Genomic DNA, 22,344 nt, shown 5'->3' on the forward strand with positions numbered 1-22,344 from the left:
ACACTGGCCCCACCTTCAAATATTTAAATCCTGATTTTCTGTTTTTTTTGCCTCATCAGTTAAGATCAACTATTTGCAATGTTGTAAGAGACTTTTAGTAGCTTTCTTTGCATTCAAATGAAGCATATTTGCTTTTTTTTTTTTTTTTTTTTTTTAGAAATTTTCCTCCTTAAAATTGTAGTTTCAAAAGTCAATTTAAAAGCACAATACCTTTAAACAGGGAAAATGTCCACTCTCTCAATTCCACAGCACGGCCCGATCGCCTGTTTACTGCAGGATGTAACTTTGTCTCTCTGTGAGGTGCATGTGTGAACAACCACATCAGGAAGATTTCAAAAGCAGCCCACCTGAAATTATCTAGAAATGTTCAGAAGTGCTTTTTTTTTTTAATCGGCTCGTGACACACTTACAGTAGATGAAGCACATTAGCCCCTAAGGATTACGTCACATCCTGTCATACACCTGCTGGCTAAAGGAGCAAGTCCCAGACTCTACAACCTTTTAGTAAGTTTTACCCAACAATGTGTTTAAATAGATTCAAGTTAAAATAATACACAAGGGAAGTAAAGCAAGCAGAGTTAAGTGCTGCTATACCAGTCTGGTTTAACACAAACACTTTTAAGGCTTTTCTCTGCTGATCTTCCAAAAAGAAAAAGAGTTACTCATGAGCAGTCAGACCTCTCTGAGTCTCAGCTGGAGCTCGCCCTGATGAACACAGGTAGTGGGCGTCCAGTTTCTCTGGCTCCCTGCTGTGACTGATGGTGGACCAAACATGAAAATTGCATCACAGGCTCAGTGGGAACTACTTTCTCCCTCCTTTTTGGTCGGATCCCACAGCGTCTGCAGTTAAACCCAAACTGCTTGTTCCAAAATATGGTTAAGTTGTTATTCCTATCCTTTCATCCACTGAATGCATGTGGTATGTTGTGAATGTAAAACTATTTACAATCATTTTCACCATATAATTGGTCAAAATTGCCTATTTTATGGGGGGAAAAACAATTGTTGTTAGTCAGTTTTAAACGCACAGTATCTAAATTCCGCCACCAGGGGGCTCTCAATCAAAACACTAACAAAAATATGACGTTGAGGATTGCGGGGAATCATGGGAGTGATTCTCTCTGCTACTCCACCCCCATCCCCAATGAAAACGAACTCTGACTAGACTGTAGTGAAGAAGACCGGGTGAAACCAACCTGAGGAAGAGAATATGTTTACAGACGAGGTAACGTGTCTGAGTATCATTTACATGACGTTTTTATCACAGCAGCTCATACAGCAACAGTACATTCCCGCTTGCTTGTGCAGCGGTCTTTGACGTAACGTCCTGTGATTCCTTGGCAATGACAAACATTCTGTGAGACACGTCCCTTTACAACTATAAAATTACGGATTTCTCTGTAATAAAATTCCACATATTATACCTTTAAGAAGTCCACAGAGAGACCGAGAAGTTGGCCAATATCCACCGCCATTCATCCCACACTGAGGCAATCTCACACACACATCAGAAAGAAAACTGTGTGTGTGTGTGTGTGTGTGTGTGTGTGTGTGTGTCCGTGTACGTGTGTGTGTTACTAACCCAGTGGATGGAGGTGCCGGGAGTACAATAAAAGCTTTTAATATGTCCTCAGACCACATGAACACGGAGGCTCTGTGGCGGTCAGATGTTTATCTCTGATCAATAGGAGCACAAAGAGATTACAGCAGAGTCTTATCAGCTGTCATCTATTATAGCGAGGCTCACGTAAATATAATGATGTTGTCTGAGCTACCTGTTGACACGGGGAGCTGCAGTGATGACAATGATGACGATGATGAAGTGAACTCAGCCAGCTGTGCCCTTCTAAAGAGCCATCGTGAAGCTCTTGAACATGTGAGGGCATGTCTGATTTGCAAACCAAATACCCTCAGCCAAACGCTCTCCTTTAGTCAAGTGTATTTAAGAACCATTTGACACTAAACGATAACACTTTCAGCTATGCATACAGCCGTTTTGAAGCTGTCACAAGCTGCAGATAAACTGACATGTCTCATCTTAAGATCAGGAAACGGAAGCTTGACAAGAAACATTGAATCTCACATGTGTTTACAAGATTCAAAACTTTGCAACATGTAATCCTGGTTTATCTGACCTTTTATGTAAACATTTAGATTTGTTACTGGGATTAAAATAGTTTTTTTTTTTTAGGCTTTAACCAGACAAGAGTTCAGCATTAACATTGTTGTAGTACTCAAAATCGGTTCTTGTCTCGAGACTCGAGTCCACTTTTTCAAGGTCTAGGTCTTGTCTCTGTCTCTGGGTGGACTCCGGCTTTTAAATCAAGACCACCACTGATTGGCTATTTTTCCACTTCATTACTGTGATTAGAAGGAAAACAGCTCTTTCCAAAAGATAAAATCACTTCAGTTCTTTAATAATTAGATTTTTATCCCCCAGTTACAGCCGCAACCTTATCTGTGTTGCGGTTTATGTGAGTGACACGCCCCCTACACACAAGATGTTGATTTTTCACTGATATTTATGGTCTTGGTCTTGTCTCGGTCTCGCCCTGCCTTGGTCTTGACTGGGTGTTGATTACTTAATGTCTTGGTCTTGTCCTGGTTTTGGAGAACTCTAGTCTCTGGTATGTCTTGGTCGCGGTTAGCGTCGTCTTGACTAGAACACTACTAGAAAATGGAATCAGATCAAATTGGTCTTGTGAAGGTGAGATGCACGTCTCGTAGTGAGAAGTTTTTGGGTTCATTCCAACATTTACTCTGGCAATCTTTTTTTTTTTTGCTTAATATTTTGTCAAGTATTTCAACCTGGCAAGTCATGACTGATATTAACACTTTCCAAATTGCTGTTCTTTTTTTTTTTGGGCTTGAATTCCTTTATTTGGATATAGGACAGTGGATAGAGTCAGAAATCGAGGAGAGAGAGAGAGAGTGGGGATTGAGATGAGGGAAAGGAGCCACAGGTCAGATTTGAACCAGAGCTGATCGCTCTTGAGGGCTTTGGCCTCTGTACATGGGTTGTGCACACATTGCTGTTTGCTGTTTTGACTTAAGGGAGCTTTAGAGTGAAATTGTCCAGTAGGACGCTCTTTTTTCAGATTTTTCCAACACCATGTCCATGCAGGGTCCGTCAAGTTTTACCACACCTGGACAGAACAATCAAATGCATTCCTTAAAACAAGAATGCAAATGTACTAATTTCTGGACACCAGGCATCAAAGACAACACATCTCAACACTCTGAGCTTTAGTCTAATAAATCCCTTATAGTGCAGGAAATGCTGCAAGCTGATCGCACACATTACAGCGTGCCAACAATATTTCCCCTCAGAACAGACATTGTGCACGGTAGATGTGAGACACAGATGCAGACATGCATAATGCATGAGTGTTGAGCAAGTGATCACTGTGCGACGTGAGTGTGCTATGTTGAGAGTATTTATGGCATATTGCAGCATGAATAATGACTCGGAGCACATATATCTGCATGTACATTGATGCCTCCACACACACACATACACACAGACACACACTCACAATCCTCTTGCAGTACAGACGGATGTCTTCCTGGCAGCTTATATTGTGTATCAAACTACCTGCTTGGCTTGCACGGAGCGTGTAACGACATGCTCACAGTATTACTGCATGCATTAATAGAAATGTACACTCCAGTCCTTACCAGGCTGTCAGTTCTGTTCAGTGTTAATAAGGAGGAGTCATTAGTGTGTGGTTCTGTACATCTACAAGAGATTTAGTGTACAGTGTGTATTGATCAGCGAGCTGAGGAGGAAACTGTATCCGTCAGTATTCTCTGCAGGGAGGAGGATGTTTACAGAGGCCTTGGCTGCTGCTCTTGGTAAACTTATTGACCAGTAACCAGTATGTTCAAATAAAACCCGCTCATGAATATTGACTGACAGCTCATAAAATGTTGATGAGTGTGCCGCGCTCGATCCTTCGCAGGGTGTTTTTGTTTATTTCCCTGTGGATGGATGCATGGATGGATGGATTCATGGATGAATGGATGCATGGATACAAGGATCCAAGGATGGATGGATGGGTGGGTGGATGGATGGGTGGGTACACACTCTTTCATTTTCATTTTAGTCATTTGTTTATGTTAATTGCACTTATACAAGGTAATGACAATAAATTATTTAAAATTTAGGGGTAATAAAAAGACAATGTATACATTCTTAAACAAGTTGATACAATTTTCTTGATTATAATTTTAATTAAAATGCACTGTAGTATCTGTTTTCAAAAATGTCTGTTTATTCGTATATATAATTGTTCCTCTTATAAGGATTTAGGATTTGGAATTAATACATATTAAAAATGTCTTCTCACTTGGCATTTTTCATTTATATGTACAGTATTTAAGCACAAATCATAGTTACATAACCGCAGGTCAAACGATCAGAGGCGCTGCCTGTCAACAGGCAAGGCAGAATCGCCACTACAAATGATTAAGACTGGACCATGATGAGGGCGTTGAGTCCTTTTATTAAACATGTATCCCTCCATTCATCAGGTTCTTAATCAATACAATAAATAATCTGGAGTTGACCCCACTTGTTTCTCAGCCTTGGGCGTCGATCTTGAACTCACACTTTGACATTTACGAGCCTGAAATTGAATTGGGACTCGGACCTGACGAGTTAAATGACTATAGTCTAACATGTGTTGTTTGTTTGAAATACGGCTTGACCACATCCATCAGTCACAGCGATACTTTAACGCACACATTTCTGCATGTGCTGCACTTTTTCCAGCATGATCATCTAATGTAATGAGCTCAATGCAGGAAGCCAAGGGGGCAGTGTTGGATGAGAGGGAGGGGGTTCGGGTGCTGATTTGTGATGGTGGCGGCGCTGATGGGGCAATGAAATCTTATCATGACAAGAAGAGGCCTATGGGTGGTGTAAACAGGCCTCTATATCAATCAGCTGAGCAGGAGAACACACTGAGCTTCCTCCGTCCCACACACAGCCTCCCATTAAACAATTAGGAGCTCAGGCTGCTCTAATTGGAAACATGGTTGCACACGGGCTTCACCGCATCAACAGCCCTGCTCTTGACCTTCTCCCCTCGGCATGCCCTTGAGTTGAACTCGAACACCCCCATAGCTCTCTGTCTCACTGCTCCCTCCTGCTCCGTCTCCCTATCTCTCCTTCTGTCTGCCTGTATCTCTCTCCGCTTCTGTTTTTGATCTAATTGCAGCAGTCCATATGGGTGGCAGGGAAACTGCAGCGTCCGCAAACCCTGGATGTATTTCCTGTGGCTGCCGTGTCCTTTACTACTGCACAAGCTGCCAGAATCCAACAGTCAGGATTTAACATAGAATGCAATATCTTCATGTAACTGACACTGGGTGAAGCCTCTTGCATATTCTTTTTCGGTTTTATAGATGAAAACTTTCATGATGAATATTTATACCCGCTCTGGAGAACTAACCATCCTTTTCCAAAAGTTTAAAATATCAACACTTTTTTTACATTCCTCAGCCTCAAACACAGGGGCACAAAGTTTCCTTCAGCATCTTTATGAGACCCCAAGGGCGCCAAACCAAATGTAAAGTTACGTTAACCCTACAACATTAAATGCTCTGAGAAACTATCATTTGTAACATAGTAGAAAGTTCACTTAAGCCCTGTTTCCACCAGGTAGTCCGTTTTGGATCAAAATAGTTTGGTATGCAGTAAACCCCGATCGTGCTTGCGTTTCCACAGCCAGGAGTGCTTGTGTTGAAAGGGGTTTAAAGTGGCATAAGGGGATGATAAATGAGACAAACAATACAGGACCGTTGTGCAAGATATGGGATAGTCCCTGTTGAAAATAAATGAAAACATCATATTTTTAAAAAGCCTATTCCGAGGTGTCGTTTTGCATTAACCTTGCAGGATTTTTGGCCTAAGTGGTTTGCTTCTGTATGTCATTCAATAGACACTGCCATGACAGTTCTGTGAGTCTGAGAAACGTGCTGTGAATGCCTTTGCATGCGTCTTTATTTCATTTTTGAAAGCAAGAAACCATTACAACAAATATTCCTGCATGTTCTGGAGACCTTACTCCACAAAAAGGCAGACATCGTAAACCTGCATTGTTACACCTCCCTGAATCACATTGGGAAAGCTGCCGTCAGGGATGCGGCCCGTCCCTCTGTGTCACCGTAAAGAAAATGACAAAGCACCGTGTCACAGAAGAATGCCAGGCATGTTGCATCCAGTCACCCAGGTCAGCCTCCTGACAGTGGGGCCAGTTTTATGGTTCTGCTGACTGTTGCTTTTGATGGTGTAATTGTGACAATGATCTCATTCTCTCTTTCTCTCTCCCTCTCTGCCGGGTCTCAAGGAGCTCAGCCTTCCTTCCCAGCGCCTGGCAGTCAGGAGGGAGAGGAGGTGGGGGTGCACATTTCATTAGCCTTCAATTCATATTGAATTTATTAATCCCATGCTGCTTCTGCGGGGTGGAAGGCTGCTTAAGAAGGAGGAGGAAATATCTTTGATACAGACACCTTTTTTTCCCCTCCATCTGCTTGCAATGTGTGAGCAAAAGTGTATGAAAGAGAGGAGGGAGAGGAGGGAGGGAGAAGGCGGGAAGGCAGAGGGAGAATAACAACGACAGCCTAACAACAAGGGCTTGTGAAAAAGACTGCAGCAGGAAAAAGTGTGTCAGATCATTTACCAGCGGGGATGCACGACTTCATCTTTTTAAAGGCAGCAGCCCTGCAGGAAAAAGGCTCTTGTCTAGTCAGCAGTGCAACAAAAGGCACACAGCTACGGCTTTATTTGTGCTCCTGGAATGTTCCTGAACGCACCAGGGCAGCACCCAGCACCCGAACAAACTCACCCCACAGCTCCATTAAGGGCGGGAACATGGCAGTCAGACCTCACCCCAGACCTCACCCACAGATAGAGAAGCAAAGCATTGTTGCAACAACCAAGCTGACAAGCACTTCACACTATTTAACCAGAGGAGGGATTCAACAAAGAGGCGCTCTCTGCCTAACTGCTCCTGAATAACACTGTTTGACGTCGTTCTGAAGAGACTCGTGCTGTAGCTCTCTGCTCCTGTTACAAAGCAGGCTGCAGAGTTTGGATTTGAGCAGGTGTCAGCTGACAGAGAGCTGAAGTTTATCCATCCCCTGTACAGACAAGCAAACACATTATTCTTTCATGCTGTAACGACTCGTTGACCAGCAAAACAAGCACGGCACTATGGCTTTTTTTTTCTTCTTCTTGTGGTTCACATTCTGCTCTGCCTGACCTCACACTCAGCGAGTCTTTTACGTACTCTGCCCGGCTGCTCAGATGGAGGCTGGCGGCATGGAGCCAGCCTCTCTGCATGCTCAGCACTCTGCAGCCCTCTCAGGCTAATGACCAGGGGCTGCCCCCACTCTGTCACACCAAGAACTCTCAATTTGGCTTCTCAGTGCTTGTGTCTGTAGGTGGGAGGGGCTGGGAGGTTCCTATTCGGGTTGAGGCTGTTTTTACAGTGGCATGAGAGTGGGTTATAGTGTGACTTAGAGGCTGGAGATACTGTTTTTTTCCACTGTGCACCTAAAACTTGCAAATAGGCCCCGAAAAAAGATTTGATGAAGATAAGACCATCACAGCAAGGCAGCAACATCTTCTGTACCTGTAGGCCTCAAACTACCAGCCATTCATGTCAGATCTGAAAGGATTTTCTATGTTTTTGTTTACTAGTTATTCTAAAGTTTATTCTTCACAGATCGATTAGAGGAGTTGTCGGTATCTTTAAGAAGTGTTGAATGCAGCATGAAAAAGAAGCAGACACTTTTACCTGTTGTGCATGTACAAGAATATTACTGACATTCCTAAAAATATTTCTAACAATTATGCAAGCTTAACTCATATCTGTATATTTATGTAATGAATGATGTTCTCTGTGTTTGAACCCACTGCCGCTGCAATGAGGACTATTGCCTCCATACTTGGGGCGCGCAACATCACCGCCAGCCCGATCGGCGCCCCAATTCAGAGTGATTTTCCTGCCTGACTATGTTAGACACTGTTTCTTGTTTACTGAGAAAAAGGCAAAAGGGGACTCTTATTAATATTTATTTTCCCTTTTTTTGTTGTTGATTACAAAAGTGCTATTAAAAGAAATGGAGGATATGACCCATGATACAGTAAATACTCAATTTAATGCACTTTATAATGTGAGCTATATTTATATTCTGGCCGTGTGGTTCTTTAAACATAATATTATTTGAATTCAGACACAACCTTGAATCTCAAGTAGCTTTTATTCAACATTTTAATAACTTTGCAGTCAGGTCCAAGTGCCACAATGAGAGTAAATGGATGGAATAAGTGCTTCTTCTCATTAAATTCAAAAGCTCTCCTTAATTCATCTTTGCAGGTTTGTTGATGCTTTGAATAAAAAGGTCATGTTGTGATTTGTTTGTGAGTGTTAGGGGGCAGGGAGGTGCATATCTGTGTAAGATTTAACAAGACGGCAGGGAGAAGGGCTGCTTTATTTGTACACGGCACCGCTTGTTGACCCTCTTCATAACTATTCCTGCTCTGCAGAGGCCAACAATGGGACATTAGCACTTAGCCTCTGTAAACACATATTACGCTGTTGAACTCTGGACCTCGGAGTCGTGCTCTTAACTGCTGGATGTCTCAGCTGTGTCTGCTGGTGGAGGAGAGAGAACATTTCCTGTCTGTGTGGTCAATTTTATTGATTTACAGAAAGCTCTTTCACATGATTCTCATGATCCTTCAGCAGCAGCGCCGCTCATCCTGTCTCCTGCCCCGTGTCTACAGCCATAGGACAAACACAGAAGTGATCATGCTACTTTGAGTGTAGGACTAATGTCTGAAATATGATGCATTTAAATGATACTTGCACTATAGTTCATGCTTTTTATTTTCTTATGACTGGATGACAGTACTGTTTTCTTTAGACGTATTAATCAGAGATAAACAGAGTGTAAATAGATGAAAATGCTGCATCAAGACTCTTTATAAAAAACACGAGAACAAAACAAGGGTAGAGCCGCTACTCCTTTGCATTGAGAGGAAACAGTTGAGGTGGTTCAGGCATCTGATTAGGAGGCCTCCTGGACGCCTCACATTGGATGTTTTCTGGGCACACTCAACTTTAAGGAGACCCCTTCCAGGTAGATTTGATGAAGGATAAGAGTTTTTCACAGCAAGGCGCGTAGCTGACATGATTGACAGGCGGGTGCGGTGTAACGGTTTGTCAACCCGCCTCAGCTCCAGCTCTCAGCCTGTCGTTAGGTTGACTGAAAGTTAGGCTGAGACGTCATTTCCAGCATGGAGGCTTCATCTGATGGGGCTCCAAAGCCCCCTCTAGTCACTCAGGATTCGTCAATTAATATTCACACGATACGACATGATACGACACCATACGATATGATGCCATGTGATGTGGTACGATGCAACGAGGTGTGATGATGGTTCAATATGACGACTCTGATTCTCTGTCCAATGCATCTTTGTTTTGGTGTCTAACTTATTAAATTCAGCACATGGTCTCTCTTTCTCCGGCTAAACCACAGATTTATTATTCACTTTCTCATGCAGGATTTAGTCACACAACAGCGAGACGGGGCCCTCCGGCACACGCTCCCACAGCACAGAATGGCAGGGACCACAGAGCATGTCAAATCAAATGTCAAAAGAGCAGTTGGCCAACTTCGAACTATCTTACACTCTCATTTCCCCAGTATTCTTGAGTAGTGCTGCTGGGATACAATATATATGACAGACTGTCTCTGTGGGACTCAGATAAGAGGGAGCGGGAGATAAGTGAGAGAAAACCATCAGCAGATATGATAGCAATCTGGATTTCACATTAGTTACCCTGCTATGACAACTGTGCTCATCGGCTGTGCTATTAGATGTGTGTGTGTGTTTTTTTTCTTCTGTTAAACAATCCTATACAGATGGTATCACACCACAATTGTTTTTATTTCCTATCAAGGAGAGCGATGATAAAGCGTGGGAAGCAAACTCTGAGATGATCATTCATTCCTGTGGGGAGATTTAAGGTTGAGAAAGCTGCTCACTCCACTGGGATCAGATGAAAGACAAAAAAAAGCGGATGTCGCAGGGCCTGGGAGACGGCTCAACACAAGCACAGAACTCTTGTTGTCAATTTGTTTTGGTAATTACTTTAAAGCGCTCGCATTATTAACACATCTTTGCAGGATCTGGAATATTTCTCTTGTTTATCATGTGAAGGACGGATGCGTGATTGGATTGGATTGAAGTGTGATCCCTGAGTGTTAATGATGGAGGAAAGAGTACGGGGCCTTCAGGTGTCGCAACGTGATCTGGCACTACTACCACCCAAAGTCCCTGACGCCCAGCCACCATCATCGGACTTTGTCATCCCAGCCCCCACCGTCGGACTGTGTAGTCCCCACAACCACTGCCCGGCGCCCAGCAACCATCATCGGACTTTGTTGTCCTCACAACCACCGCTGTCCTCATTCATGCACGGCCTGCTCCGACCTCCACCTCAGCGGCAAGGAAGTGTGGACAACAGGAACCCGAGAAATCCTTCCTGCATGTGCTCTTTTGCAAAACGTCTCTAGATGACACTTGCTATGAATCGGATAACAAATAATGATTGATGTTTGTAAAGAATCCTCCAAAAATGCGTTGAACAAAACAATCCCTTCACATGTTGCTCTTTGATTCAGCGTAATCACTCTCCAGGCTGCCACACCTTCACGACTCGATCAGCATTGAGCTGCGTTTGAGTTGCTGCCAGTTGTTTTCTGCCCCCGGGGGCCTCCTGTCAACTCCACCTTTATGGCCTAATTTTCCCAGCTCTTACTTTAAGCATTTCAAACAGGAAATATGAAAAGGTACAACAGGATACAATAAAACACAGCCCCACACAACAAAAAGAAATATATTACTATGCAATATAGTAAGTCAGTTGAGAATGGTATGATATGATACAGTACATCACCATAAGATCACGTTGGTAGATTTGTTAGCATACCATACTGTCATGATACCTATACAACGTGATACAATATGATAGCCTACCCTTGAATGAAGCCCTTTAAGTCTGGACGCTTAAAGTAGAGATCAGAGATTAATCTTTTGTTAAAATTATTGTACATCCATCTGGTTTAAGCAGTTTGAGGACTTATTTGGATACAAAAAAAGAAAACACGCAGATAACATCCTGATGATTATTGTCTGGTTGATAGTTGATGCTCTTTCCTCATCCTCAACATGTAAACAAATACACACATATGTGAAGTTATATCACAAAATAATACTATAACTAGGTCAAAGTTTAAAAAATAGAAACTTAACATTGTTGTCTAATGACTTTGAATATATGTTGGTTCATTTATTATTTTCCCACAGGGGCGGCTGTGACTCAGCAGCACAGTCGGTCGTCTCTCAACAAGATGGTTGGTGGTTTCGATCCCCAGCCTCCTGCAGCCACATGTCCGATGTGTCCTTGGTTAAGACATTAACCGTGTGTATGACTGGATTAGTTACTTCTGATGGTCTCTTTACTCAGCAGCCTCTACCATCAGTGTGTGAATGTGTAGGTGTGACCTGCAGTGTAAAAGCACTTTGAGGAGTCAGAAGACGAGAAAAGAAATATACATGATCAAGTCCATTTATTTAATTTTTGTAAATATACTATCAGTAGTATCTCAGTCTGTAGGGACTTCAATTGGGAACCAGATGATCGCTGGTTCAAGTCCATGTGCAGATGACAGAGTGGTTGCTGAAGAGGTGTCAGGTCACTTTCTTGAGTATTTCCGAGGTGCCCTTGAGCAAGACAACAGACCCCAAACAGCTCTGGCGTGCTCCCTGAGTAGCTGCAGCCCCACTCTTACACTTCTCCACTAATGCATGTCCAGTGGTGTAGTGATGTCTAAAGAAGTGGGTATACTGTACTCTTAAGTTTCCCCTAAAAAATTTTTTTTTTTTAAGTGGCCCGTCCAGTTATAAATGGTGACATGTAATTTAACATGTAACATGCACATTTAGTTAGTGCTATGAGCCAATTAGAGACAGAGTAGGGAGGATCATCCCTTCACCGTCCTTGGATTTTTTTTTTTGCAGGATTATTGTCAATCAATCAATGGTGGGAATCAGAGGGGATTTGGAAGTGAGTATACCCTATGCAGACTGAAAAATGATGCAAACCCTTGGTCCTGTTTGAACATGTGTGTGTGTTACAGGGTATGTGTGTGTGTTAGAAGCATGTCTCTCAATATCAGAGTGTAAACCAGAGAGTTCCCTTTGGGATAAATAAAGTAAGTTCAAGGTTTTATTTGTATGTTCTTATTGCCAGCTTTTGAAGCACACTTGCACATCCATTTTCTTTTAATAAATGTGTCGAAATATAAACTAATTCTTATATTAGGCTATCAAAGTGTGTTCTCAGCATGTTCTCCTAATGTAACTCCTGCTTTTATTTTCCTCTGTCAGGGTTTCCCCTTCCCTTCATGCATTCAAAAACTGTTTGATTTAAATGCTCTCATATCTCACTTGAGCCACACGCTGTGAAAATGAGGTCAAGCGATTGAATTTGATTGAAATAAAACAAAACAAAGGGCGAATCAATGTATCTTCTGTTGCACTTAGTGCAAGTGCAGCATCACATGCGCTAGGTGGTGCACTGTGTAAGTGAGCGAGTTTGTGAGGTTTGATCATTGGTAACAAAAATCTGTTGCTCAGCAGCGCCACTTGCGCCGGCCTGGCGGCAATACCTATCAGTCTTGTGTTATTACAGTCCTCATGACCACGACAGTGTCAAGTCAACCACTGTACAACACGGAACACCTAGGTGGGACTTTCAAAATAAAACCAAGACGATAATAACGAGGCTGAATCTGTTTTGTGATTTAAAAAAATACTTGAAAAAGGAAAATTAATCATTTAATCGTATATATTTGTGTTTCCAAAATTAAATTAAACATGAAATAAGATAAAAAATACAGTCCTGTCATCCCAGCATGTATCTGTCACCGTTAACTCGGGTCATATTAAATTTATATCTACATTTATTCTATCAAGATGTCCTTTTATATCTTTTTTTAAAAACGCTGTTTATCCTTACACTCATAATGGATGTGTGTAACATTGCTTTGTTGTTAGATTGTTCTTACTATGTTGTCTTAAACTTTCCTTTTCTTTCTGTGAATGACAGTGTCTTTCACTTCCAGGAAAGTGTTTTCTAAATAAAATTTATTATAATTATTATTATAATAAAACCTCTTAATATATAGTCCAGGCTGCAGAAAATAGCATCAGGACCCACCACCTTCCTCTGTTAAAATGATGACATGAATACCTACTAACTTAATGATGATGGTCTCGACATTATTGATGATGACGATTGTTTTTGTTTGATAACGATGACTTATAAGATGGTTTCTATACTGATTAGAGCTCTCAAGAACGGCCCTCAATGTTGTACTTTGCCTCTGGTCACTTCCTGTCAGCACCTGTGTGTCCAATCAGACGCAAAGCTGATTGTTTGCTCTTCCTGACATTGTTCCCTTTTTTCTAGACCCTTGCTTGTGTTGTACTTACTCTCTGATGTACGTCGCTTTGGATAAAAGCGTCTGCTAAGTGAATTGTTGAACTGTTAAAAATTGGGACCCAAATTTGTGATAATTTTCAGCCAATCAGATTTATTTACTGAAAAATTGTGCCGTTTGGACCTCAATCTGTGAAAAAAAAAAAAAAAAAAAAAAAAAAAAGAGAAGAGAATTAAGAAACTGATTTTAAAAGACATGTTTAAAAAGCGCTACACAGACTTTTTTATACAGAAATTTTGTTCCAGACCCACCAAAAATGGCTCCGTGACCCACCTCTGGGTCCCGGCCCACCAGTTGAGAACCGCTGTTTTAAACAATTTGCAATCCAACTAGGTCTATGTATATATATTTTTTTAGAATAAACGGCATACACAATATGCTTCAAACATTTTGTCGTGCAATTGTCTTTGCATGAACAAACTTTTAAGGGATTTTTATAAGAGAGAGGTGGCGTATTTTATTGTTGTTTGTTGTATTTTGTGCATCACTTAATTACCTTTTTCTTTAACCCTGGATCAGCTACTGCAGCTTTTACCCCCAGTAGTGGCAGGTCACTGAAGCTTATCTGGTGTCTTATCTTATGTGTCTTATCCCTTGTTTGGTTTTAATTTGCCGGAAGAGCCTCCTCGCTTTGTGATTTGTGTCGCCGTGTCTTCACGTAGCTTGACGCAGCTTTTGACCACGAATGAGCCAATAGGCTGTGGAAGGCAGAGTTGTCCCTGTGGCCGCCATTAAAGAAAGGAATCCATGAATTCAAATGGAAACCAACAGGAACCGAGAGGCTGAGAAAATGATCGAATCGGTGGTTAAAATATAGCCCGATGGCACATTTCGAGAGTTTTTATACGGGATGCGTTTCGCTTTTAGACTAATTTCTGCGATGGAGGAGTAACACAGGACGAGGGTTTTTATTTTTTATTTTTTTTTTTAAAAGCAAGAGACCGTTTTAGGGCCAAGGGGGAGGGGGGAGAGTTGCTTCTTTGCTCTCCTTTTTCTTTTTTTTTGTTTTATGAACATTTTTTTTGTAAAGCTTCCTGTGTGCTTTTGTGGGAAATGTCCACATAGAGAGACTCTGTTTTCTTCGCTCCACACGGGGAGGTTGTTGAATTAACTCTCCTGTAGCCAAATGTTGCAAAAAAATATTTAAGACCTGCACATCTCCTTTTTTTTTTTTTTTTTTTTTTTTTTTTTTTTGGATTCCCTTTGAATTGTATCTTCATTTTCCCTGGACGTGAAATGATGGAGAGTTGGACATATCAGTGAAGAAAGGATGAGTTCTTGTTATGTACCAAACGGGGCCAGCTTGGAGGATTGCCATTCCAATCTATTCTGTCTGGTAAGAGATTTAAAACTAAAGGAAAGCAGCCATTTTTAACTAGCTGAAGCTAAGCTAACGTTAGCCACACAGGCATCAGTTGATAGGAGCTTAGCTGTAGGCTTACGGCCCTGTCTAGCTGACATCATTTCAGGACAACAAGCTACCCTACTTCGCTATTATTACCTCGCTTCTCTGCTTTTAACACCTTGTCACCTACTTAAAACACCCTCTCTCTCCCTTTTCATGTCCCTTCTGCTAATTTCCGTTTTCCTTTTCGCTACACAAACACTCAAGGTTAAGCTTCATTTAATACACTTCTCTGCAACACATCGCATTGTTTGCACGAAATAACTGTTGTGCATTTTGCTGCCAAAAAAGAAAAGAAAGGAAAAAGCACAAATGTGTGTCCCTTGTAAGTTAACTTGTTGTAGCACTTTCTCCTCTTTCGCCTCGCCGCCGTGTTTATTATTAACTTGCTATCTCGCTCTCATTACATTTCCACTATGTTATATGAAGAACAGCAAACACCTCCTCACTCCTCCACTCTGCACAGTTAAGTTTGGGAACCACTGTGTGCTTTGACTGCGAAATATCACTTTATTTTTATTTAGCACTGACAACTCCTGCAGGAGTGCCCAACTTGCACAGCTCGTCCCTTCATGTTGTGCTCGCAAAGCCCTCCTTTTTCTGCAACACGATTGTTGCGTTCACAGTATTTGTTTGCATAGGGTTTTTTTTTTTTTATTATTTATGTAATATGTCATCATCTTGTTTGTCACTGGCCTAATCTCCTTGGACTTCATTTGCTAGTATTCACACCAAGTAGGGCACATGCCCCAGGCTGATTATATAATCTCTGGCAAAGCTGCATTCCTGGGCATTGCTAACATGAAGGTTTCTGCACATCTAGCAACACTTACTTTACTACTATAAAGACTAAAGAGGTAATACTTCCCCCTGGCTTGTCTGCCTCAGGATCTACTTCTCAGCATCATATTGACAGTTGTGGCCAGCTGATAGTTCCCAGAATAGTTGTGGTCGTGCTCCTACTCACTTTCAATTCACAGGTATTCTTTAACCCCCCCCCCCCCCCCCCCCGGAGAGATAAACAGACCCTGTGTTTCCTTCACTTTAAAGTCACTAAAAGCACAGGTGGAGGTGTTGCTGGAGTGTACAGTTCCTCCCCCTGGTCGGATAATCAAGAACATGGTCTGAATGTGTTTGTTGTCGCAGTTAATTGGCTTGTCAGCAGGCTTAACAACAATTTCCCCGGTAGGTCAGCCAAAGTGTGTAATGCTACTCTGAACATCCAGTTACCAGAGTTGGAAGTTGTTGAATTGATTTGTTGCTAAACGCTGAAGTGCAACTCTTAGTGAAAGTAAAAGAAAAAAGCATCACACCTGGAATGATTTGTTGATTTAAAAAAAAAAAAGTGGTCAAAGTGAAGCTAAGAGTAGAAATGCACCGGCAGTAATGTTGTAGAAAAACAACAAGGTACTGAAATACTACACAGCTTGTATTACCAATTGACACCGCCTCCAAGCTGTCCGACCCCCCCCTAAAGGTAACATTTCATTGCAGGAAAATCCCCGCTCTCTCAATACTACTTAGTTGGGTCGATTGTTGTGTGCTGAACTGGTAATTATAATGTTTACGACAGCACTTGAAGGCAGCGCTCAGTGCACAGTGGCCAGGCGAGGTGGAGGCTGGTAGTCGTGGTGCTGTGCCTGTCTGGCTGACATTTTCCTGCACGCTGAGACTAAGCATAACACCACTGCTGTTATGACTCACCCGCAGAACAGACTCCACTTTGTGGTTTTATGGTGAAAGAATGTGAGCACAATGTGGTACCCAACTCCCCCCCCCCCTCAGTTTTACACTATCGTCTGCTCTGGAGTATGATACTACTTGTTGCATACTTTTTTTTCCCCCCCCCCATTCATTTTAAAGGAGACTGGCTGGAGCTAACCATGAGTGTGTGTTCAAGTTTGTATTTTCTGGCATAATCAGGTTCAGGATGATTGGCCAAGCAGGTTTACACATACGAGAATTAGTCTTAGTGTTTGTGTTGGATGACGAGAAATGAAAAGTTTGAGTAAAAAAAAGTAAACAGCAGCACTCGGACTGTCAGGAAACTCACAGAATAATATGAATCAAAATGTGCACAGTATGAGATGTAATGAGACATAGTTTAGAAACATGCAAGATGTTGCAAAGGAAGTGAGAAAATATGTTGTTTTTTTTTAGTTTGAACTGTAATGATTGTTAAAACATAAAAGAAATACCCGTTTGCTGCTTTTTCCCTCAACTCAAAAATGCAAACACACGTCAGCTCCTTGACGGGGGTTATCAGAGAGAGAGAGAGAGAGAGAGAGAGGTGACAGACAGGAGAAGAGAGACTTGCTAGCAGAGGAGCATCTGCGGCATGATTTGAGCAGCTTCACCTGTTGCTTGTGTCATCTCTTGAAAGGCAGGAAGGCAGCTGTTTGAACACAGTGTTCCCTACTGAGACCCAGAACCCTAAAGTGGCCACAGGGAAGGTGAGCAGCTGGCAAAATCAGGGGTTGTAACCCCGCCCCCCCCCCACCCTCCCCAAGTAAGCGTCACCTCAGGAAAGCTTCCTGCATGTATCCAGTGGCTTTAATCTCAGATTCCTATCTCGTGCAGCACTGTGATTTTTGGCATTTAAGAGCTTAAAGTTCTTATTGCATCACAAGCAGTTGCCCGCATACCTAAGCATGTATTAAGACTCCAGCAGTGGGAACATCTTCCAGATTCACAGCAGAAGTGTTTGATGCAGACTCGAACTCACAGCCTGGAGAGCATGAACGTAGGAAGGAAAATACTCTGCTTTTTTTCCTCATTGCTTTTGCACACAGGCTGCCACTAATTTGTTTTGAAAGGACAGACAGAACAACTGCAGAAGGCACATTTCTCCTTGATAGAGCGGTCTGCCTCTCGGATACTGCTGATGAGGATTGGAGTGCTGTCGTGTCTGGTTTTTGACAGAGGGGGCTGTTCAGTCCTGCCTTCTCAAACTCAGGAGTACATGAGAGTATTTTGTGATGGGAGTCTACAGTGTGATGTCATCAAATGTATTTAGACCAAACATTGTTTTTAAAGGCCCTGACACACCGAGGAGATCGTCACCCTAGTTTTTGCGGTGTGTCCGGCTGCGTCTCTACCTGTCGGCCCCAGTCGGCCTTTTTTTTGGCCAAATCGACTTGACTTGAATCAGTGTCGGCGGTCGGTGAGAGGAATCTCTCTGATTGGCTGTTGGGAGGTTTCATTTCTCTCCAGCTCTCGACACAGGTTTCGTAAAGCCCCTTGAGCATGCCTCTGTAGTATCCATGCTTTCACTTATTAGTGCAGTTTCTCCTTATTTGTCGCCTCTTCTTTTCTTTTTCCACTAAAAGACCGAGGGCTGACAACGCCAGCGCATTATCAACTTTTTATCAGACCTTATTCTCCATTAGTATGCTACCTATAATATGAGTGGTGTGCAACAGCGGTGTGAAAATGGTCTTCTCGCATCATAACGAGCTACCGCTGCCCCTCACACATGCGCAGAATGAACGTGGTGGTTGGCCGTCGGCTGTAGTCTTTGCGGTGTGTTCTCGTGCAACTTTTTGGCCAAGACTTCAAGAAACATACGGAAGGTTTCAGACTTCAAGTGGTGCCAATTTGCGTTTCAATCAAACGGTTACCTCTGCTGTTGAAAAACGAAGCTGATGCAGAAGTGCTAAAAGGGTCAGCTCAGTCTGCAAAAGCCAATAATCTCCGTAAGGTTGCATATTAAAGATCTGTTATCAGAGTTATTCCTACATTTGCATAATTAGGTGCATGGATAAGTTGACTGACAGGTTGGAGGCAGTGTTGCGCTTTTGCCAGGAGGCTTATTTAAAGTAAGGTTGAGAGCATTTCCATTTAGGCGACGGCCATCTTTTGGCTTCAAGACCCCTCTTGAGAAATGAATGGCTGATGTCACTAAGACTAGGTCCACGTGTTGTACACTCTTTCATTTCAGCACTGTATACCTCTGGCTTTTTAATTCAATAAAACAAGAATCAGCACTTAAGAGTCCCAAATGCTAAATCTCTGTTAGAAGAGGAATTGCTCGTTTAAGAAATATTTCCCTTAAAGACCTCAGAAATCATATTAAAAGGTACTGCAGTGTTCAGAGGATGATGTATTTTTGGTCTTTGCCTGTATGACAGGACAGTGGATAGAGTAGGAAAACGGGAGAGAGAGAAGGGAATGACATCCCTCCCAACAAAGTCTCCCGCTGTGAGGTGCATGTGTGAAGAATCAGGGCAGGAGGATTTCAGGAGCAGGCCTCCTGAGTTTCTTAAGATATTTTCAGATAGTGCAGATGTGAAAACGGCTTTTGACTTCCTGTTCTAGACCCAGGTTTCCTTCATCTGTGTGCGTGCAGCGGATAATTTGCAAATACAAAAAGGAACGTTCTCGTGTTTCCACATTTTCTTTTGTTCCATAGTTTGTTGAATGTTGGTTACATCAACACGTTTTTCAGCCTGCATCATTAGTAACATCCACTATGAATCAGCAGAGCAAGCACTAGGCTTATTTCCTGCAGAAACAAAACAGACGCTGCTTGAAGTCTTGCAGGGAAAAGACCTGTTTCATTGAAAGTGACTACACACAGGTTTTTCTCTTATTCTCCCAAATACGCTCAGCAGGTTCAGATGCGTCATTAAAATAGTGTCATGTGACTCCAGAGCTGCGTCAGAGCCTCACTGTCTCACTCCTCTCATGTTTGTATACCTGTCAGGATAGCTGTGGTGTCTGTGTTGGTGCAGTCCACTCTCTCTCCTCACATTCACACAGCTTTAAAATCAGCACTATTAAGTATTAACAGGTTACAAAGTGCTTAACATCACAAAACTGTACATGAGTAACAAACACAAAACAAGTATTGATCAAACAGTGTTTCACTGGTGATTGTTGCTTATAGTTTCTGGTTGTTTTGTCATACTCGAAATTGGTCTCAGTCTCGAGACCACTTTTTGAAGGTCTCGCGTTGGCACAAAAGCATTTTTACTCGGTCTTTTCTCAGACTGGGCGGACTCTGGCTTTTAAGTCAAGACCATCACTATGTTTCCACGTCATCTCTGTGATTAGAAGGAAAATGTCTCTCTCTGAAAGAACAAATAACTTCACTTAATTTAAATTTTTCCCCGTGTAATGGTCTAAGTAAGTGACACACCCCTTGCACAATTTATTTAGTGATATTTATGGTCATGATCTTGCCTCAGTTTCACTCTGCCTTGGTTATGGTCTTGACTCTGTCTCAGTTCCTAAATGTCTCGGTCTTATCTTGGAGCACTCTGGTCTCGGGTAAATCTTTTGTCTCGGTTAGTGTGGTCTTGACTACAACACTAGTTTCTGGTTTTCAGTATTGAACAGATTTCACATTATTGAGGATGAGGATCAATCCTGTACTCTGCTGACGCTGCAGCTTCCATATTGAAGCCTCTGTTGAGAAACCGACACTGTTAACGTTTCATTAAATCTCTGCAGAGAGTCATGATCATTAGGAAATAAGGTGGCGCTGACAGTTTGATGATGTAGTGTCCGTTAATGATGATGCTGTTAAGATCTAAAGGATGGACAGTCAAGGGAGAAAGAGAGAGTAATGTCGTAAGTCATTTGTCACTTAAGATAAGAACATATTGACAGTAAAACACAGCTCTTGGTGACACTTTAACACCTGTGAAACACAGTTATTGAATTATTCTTTTGAGCCTTATAGTCTAATGGGAAGATTCATTATTAGTTTTAATGGCTTCATGGCAAAGAAACAGCAGTGTGAATGCAAACATCCTAATAGAGCTCTACCGTGTGGTTCCGGAAATACAAATCCTGTTAATTTTCTCCAGGTTCCCATTCATTCAGTCTGACCACGAGCTACCTGTGTGTGTTAACAAGTGGCAACCTCCGGAGGATTTGAACGGCCAAATGTAATTCCAGAACCAGCGTAGTTTAAAAAGGCGGCCGTTCACCGCTGAGCTCTATAGTGACAGAAACTTGTGTGCAGAAACGTGATGACTAGATCTGTAATGTCAGATCAACTAGCTGTTGTAGCTGCTCTATTTCATCGCACATTTACAGCACTGCAGCAGCGTTTATCAGTATTCAAGATGAAGCTTCTACAGCTGCTGAACCTCCGAAATAAAGCAGGTCAAAGTTTCCGTGGCCCGCAGGATGTGGTCAGATGTTTGAAAGTTGGCCGTGTGTGTGTGTGTACAGTGGCACCGCAGTGGCTTAATAACAGGAAGCTTATAAGTGATTTCTCACTTCTCACCCACTACTGTATTTGAAAGGTTGTCTAATATGAGGCTGACTGTTGATTAAAGTGTTTAACCCTCTGATGACAACATGTCGACAGGGATGATTGACGCGTTGTGATTTTATAAATGAGCCGTGCATCAGATTTACAAGTTACCCTGCAGAGACAGCCGATGTTTGTTTAATTGTTTGGTCTTTAATACATTGCAGTTAACTGATTATCAACGTTGTCGTTTGGTTAATTTGCATTTGAAGGATTATTAAATGAATGATCTATTTGTGCAGATTGTGACTGCCTCTCTGTACAGCTTAATTGCTGTACTTAGATTGAGGACTGATTCATTGCAGCGTGCATTACCCGGCGTCCTCGTGTGAGTAAATAATTCGTAACAACAGGGGAACGCAGGGCAACAAAAATCTGGATGCTGACGTTTTCTGAATGATCTTCCTCAAAATTATAACCTTGGAAGTTTTATTTTTACACTAATGGACAGATAAAACATCCTTTCACACCGCTGGAATCAACATGATCTCAGTCAGACATTTAAAAAAAAAAAAAAACCTCAGCTGTATGAAAGATTTATTCATCAGAGGTTAAGAGTTAAGAGACGCAAGCCGAGCCAAGGTTACTGCTGCTTTATTTGCCAGGTCAGTTTTTTTTTTCTTGTGAAAAAAGGAATGAGACCTCTTCCAATAATTATACTTCTGGTTGAAATCTCTTTAATGCTGAACAATGACGAAGACCTCACCTGTAAACTGAAGGCCCTTTCAGACTGCTCAAAAAAAGAAGTTTCTTAACTAAGTTCAGTCATCATCATGTCTGTGTACATTCTTAGGGATTATGCAACAGCGTTATTTTGGTGGCCCAGTCTGTAGCTGTTTTCACATGCATATTTCTGGATATTTCCTGAAGAGTTTTCAGGAGATTTTCTGCAAGTGTGAAAGCCCTATGGGAATTCACATCACCTTTCAGCGCTGTTGGAGCACGGCACAGTGCGAGCTCCACATACACACACAGTCAGACATGCACATGCACATACACACACACACACACACACAGCGCTGCTCTCCCCCTGTTGGCTCTGCTGAAACCGTCTCTCCTCTGTAATGCCTTTTGTCACTACATCTGA

General features: G+C 42.2%; 1 protein-coding gene across 1 annotated transcript in view; it reads left to right on the plus strand.

Annotated features, from left to right (window-relative positions):
• The first annotated feature begins 14,315 nt into the window (after positions 1-14,315).
• med13a (mediator complex subunit 13a) overlaps positions 14,316-22,344 on the plus strand; it is a 92,483-nt gene continuing 84,454 nt past the window's right edge. Inside the window, exon 1 of the mRNA XM_020631201.3 lies at positions 14,316-14,923. Coding sequence (XP_020486857.1) covers positions 14,858-14,923 — 66 coding nt within the window. The 5' untranslated portion in view covers positions 14,316-14,857. The remainder of the gene's footprint in view (positions 14,924-22,344) is intronic.

Source organism: Labrus bergylta, chromosome 14 (assembly GCF_963930695.1).
Source record: "Labrus bergylta chromosome 14, fLabBer1.1, whole genome shotgun sequence".
Lineage (NCBI taxonomy): Eukaryota > Metazoa > Chordata > Actinopteri > Labriformes > Labridae > Labrus > Labrus bergylta.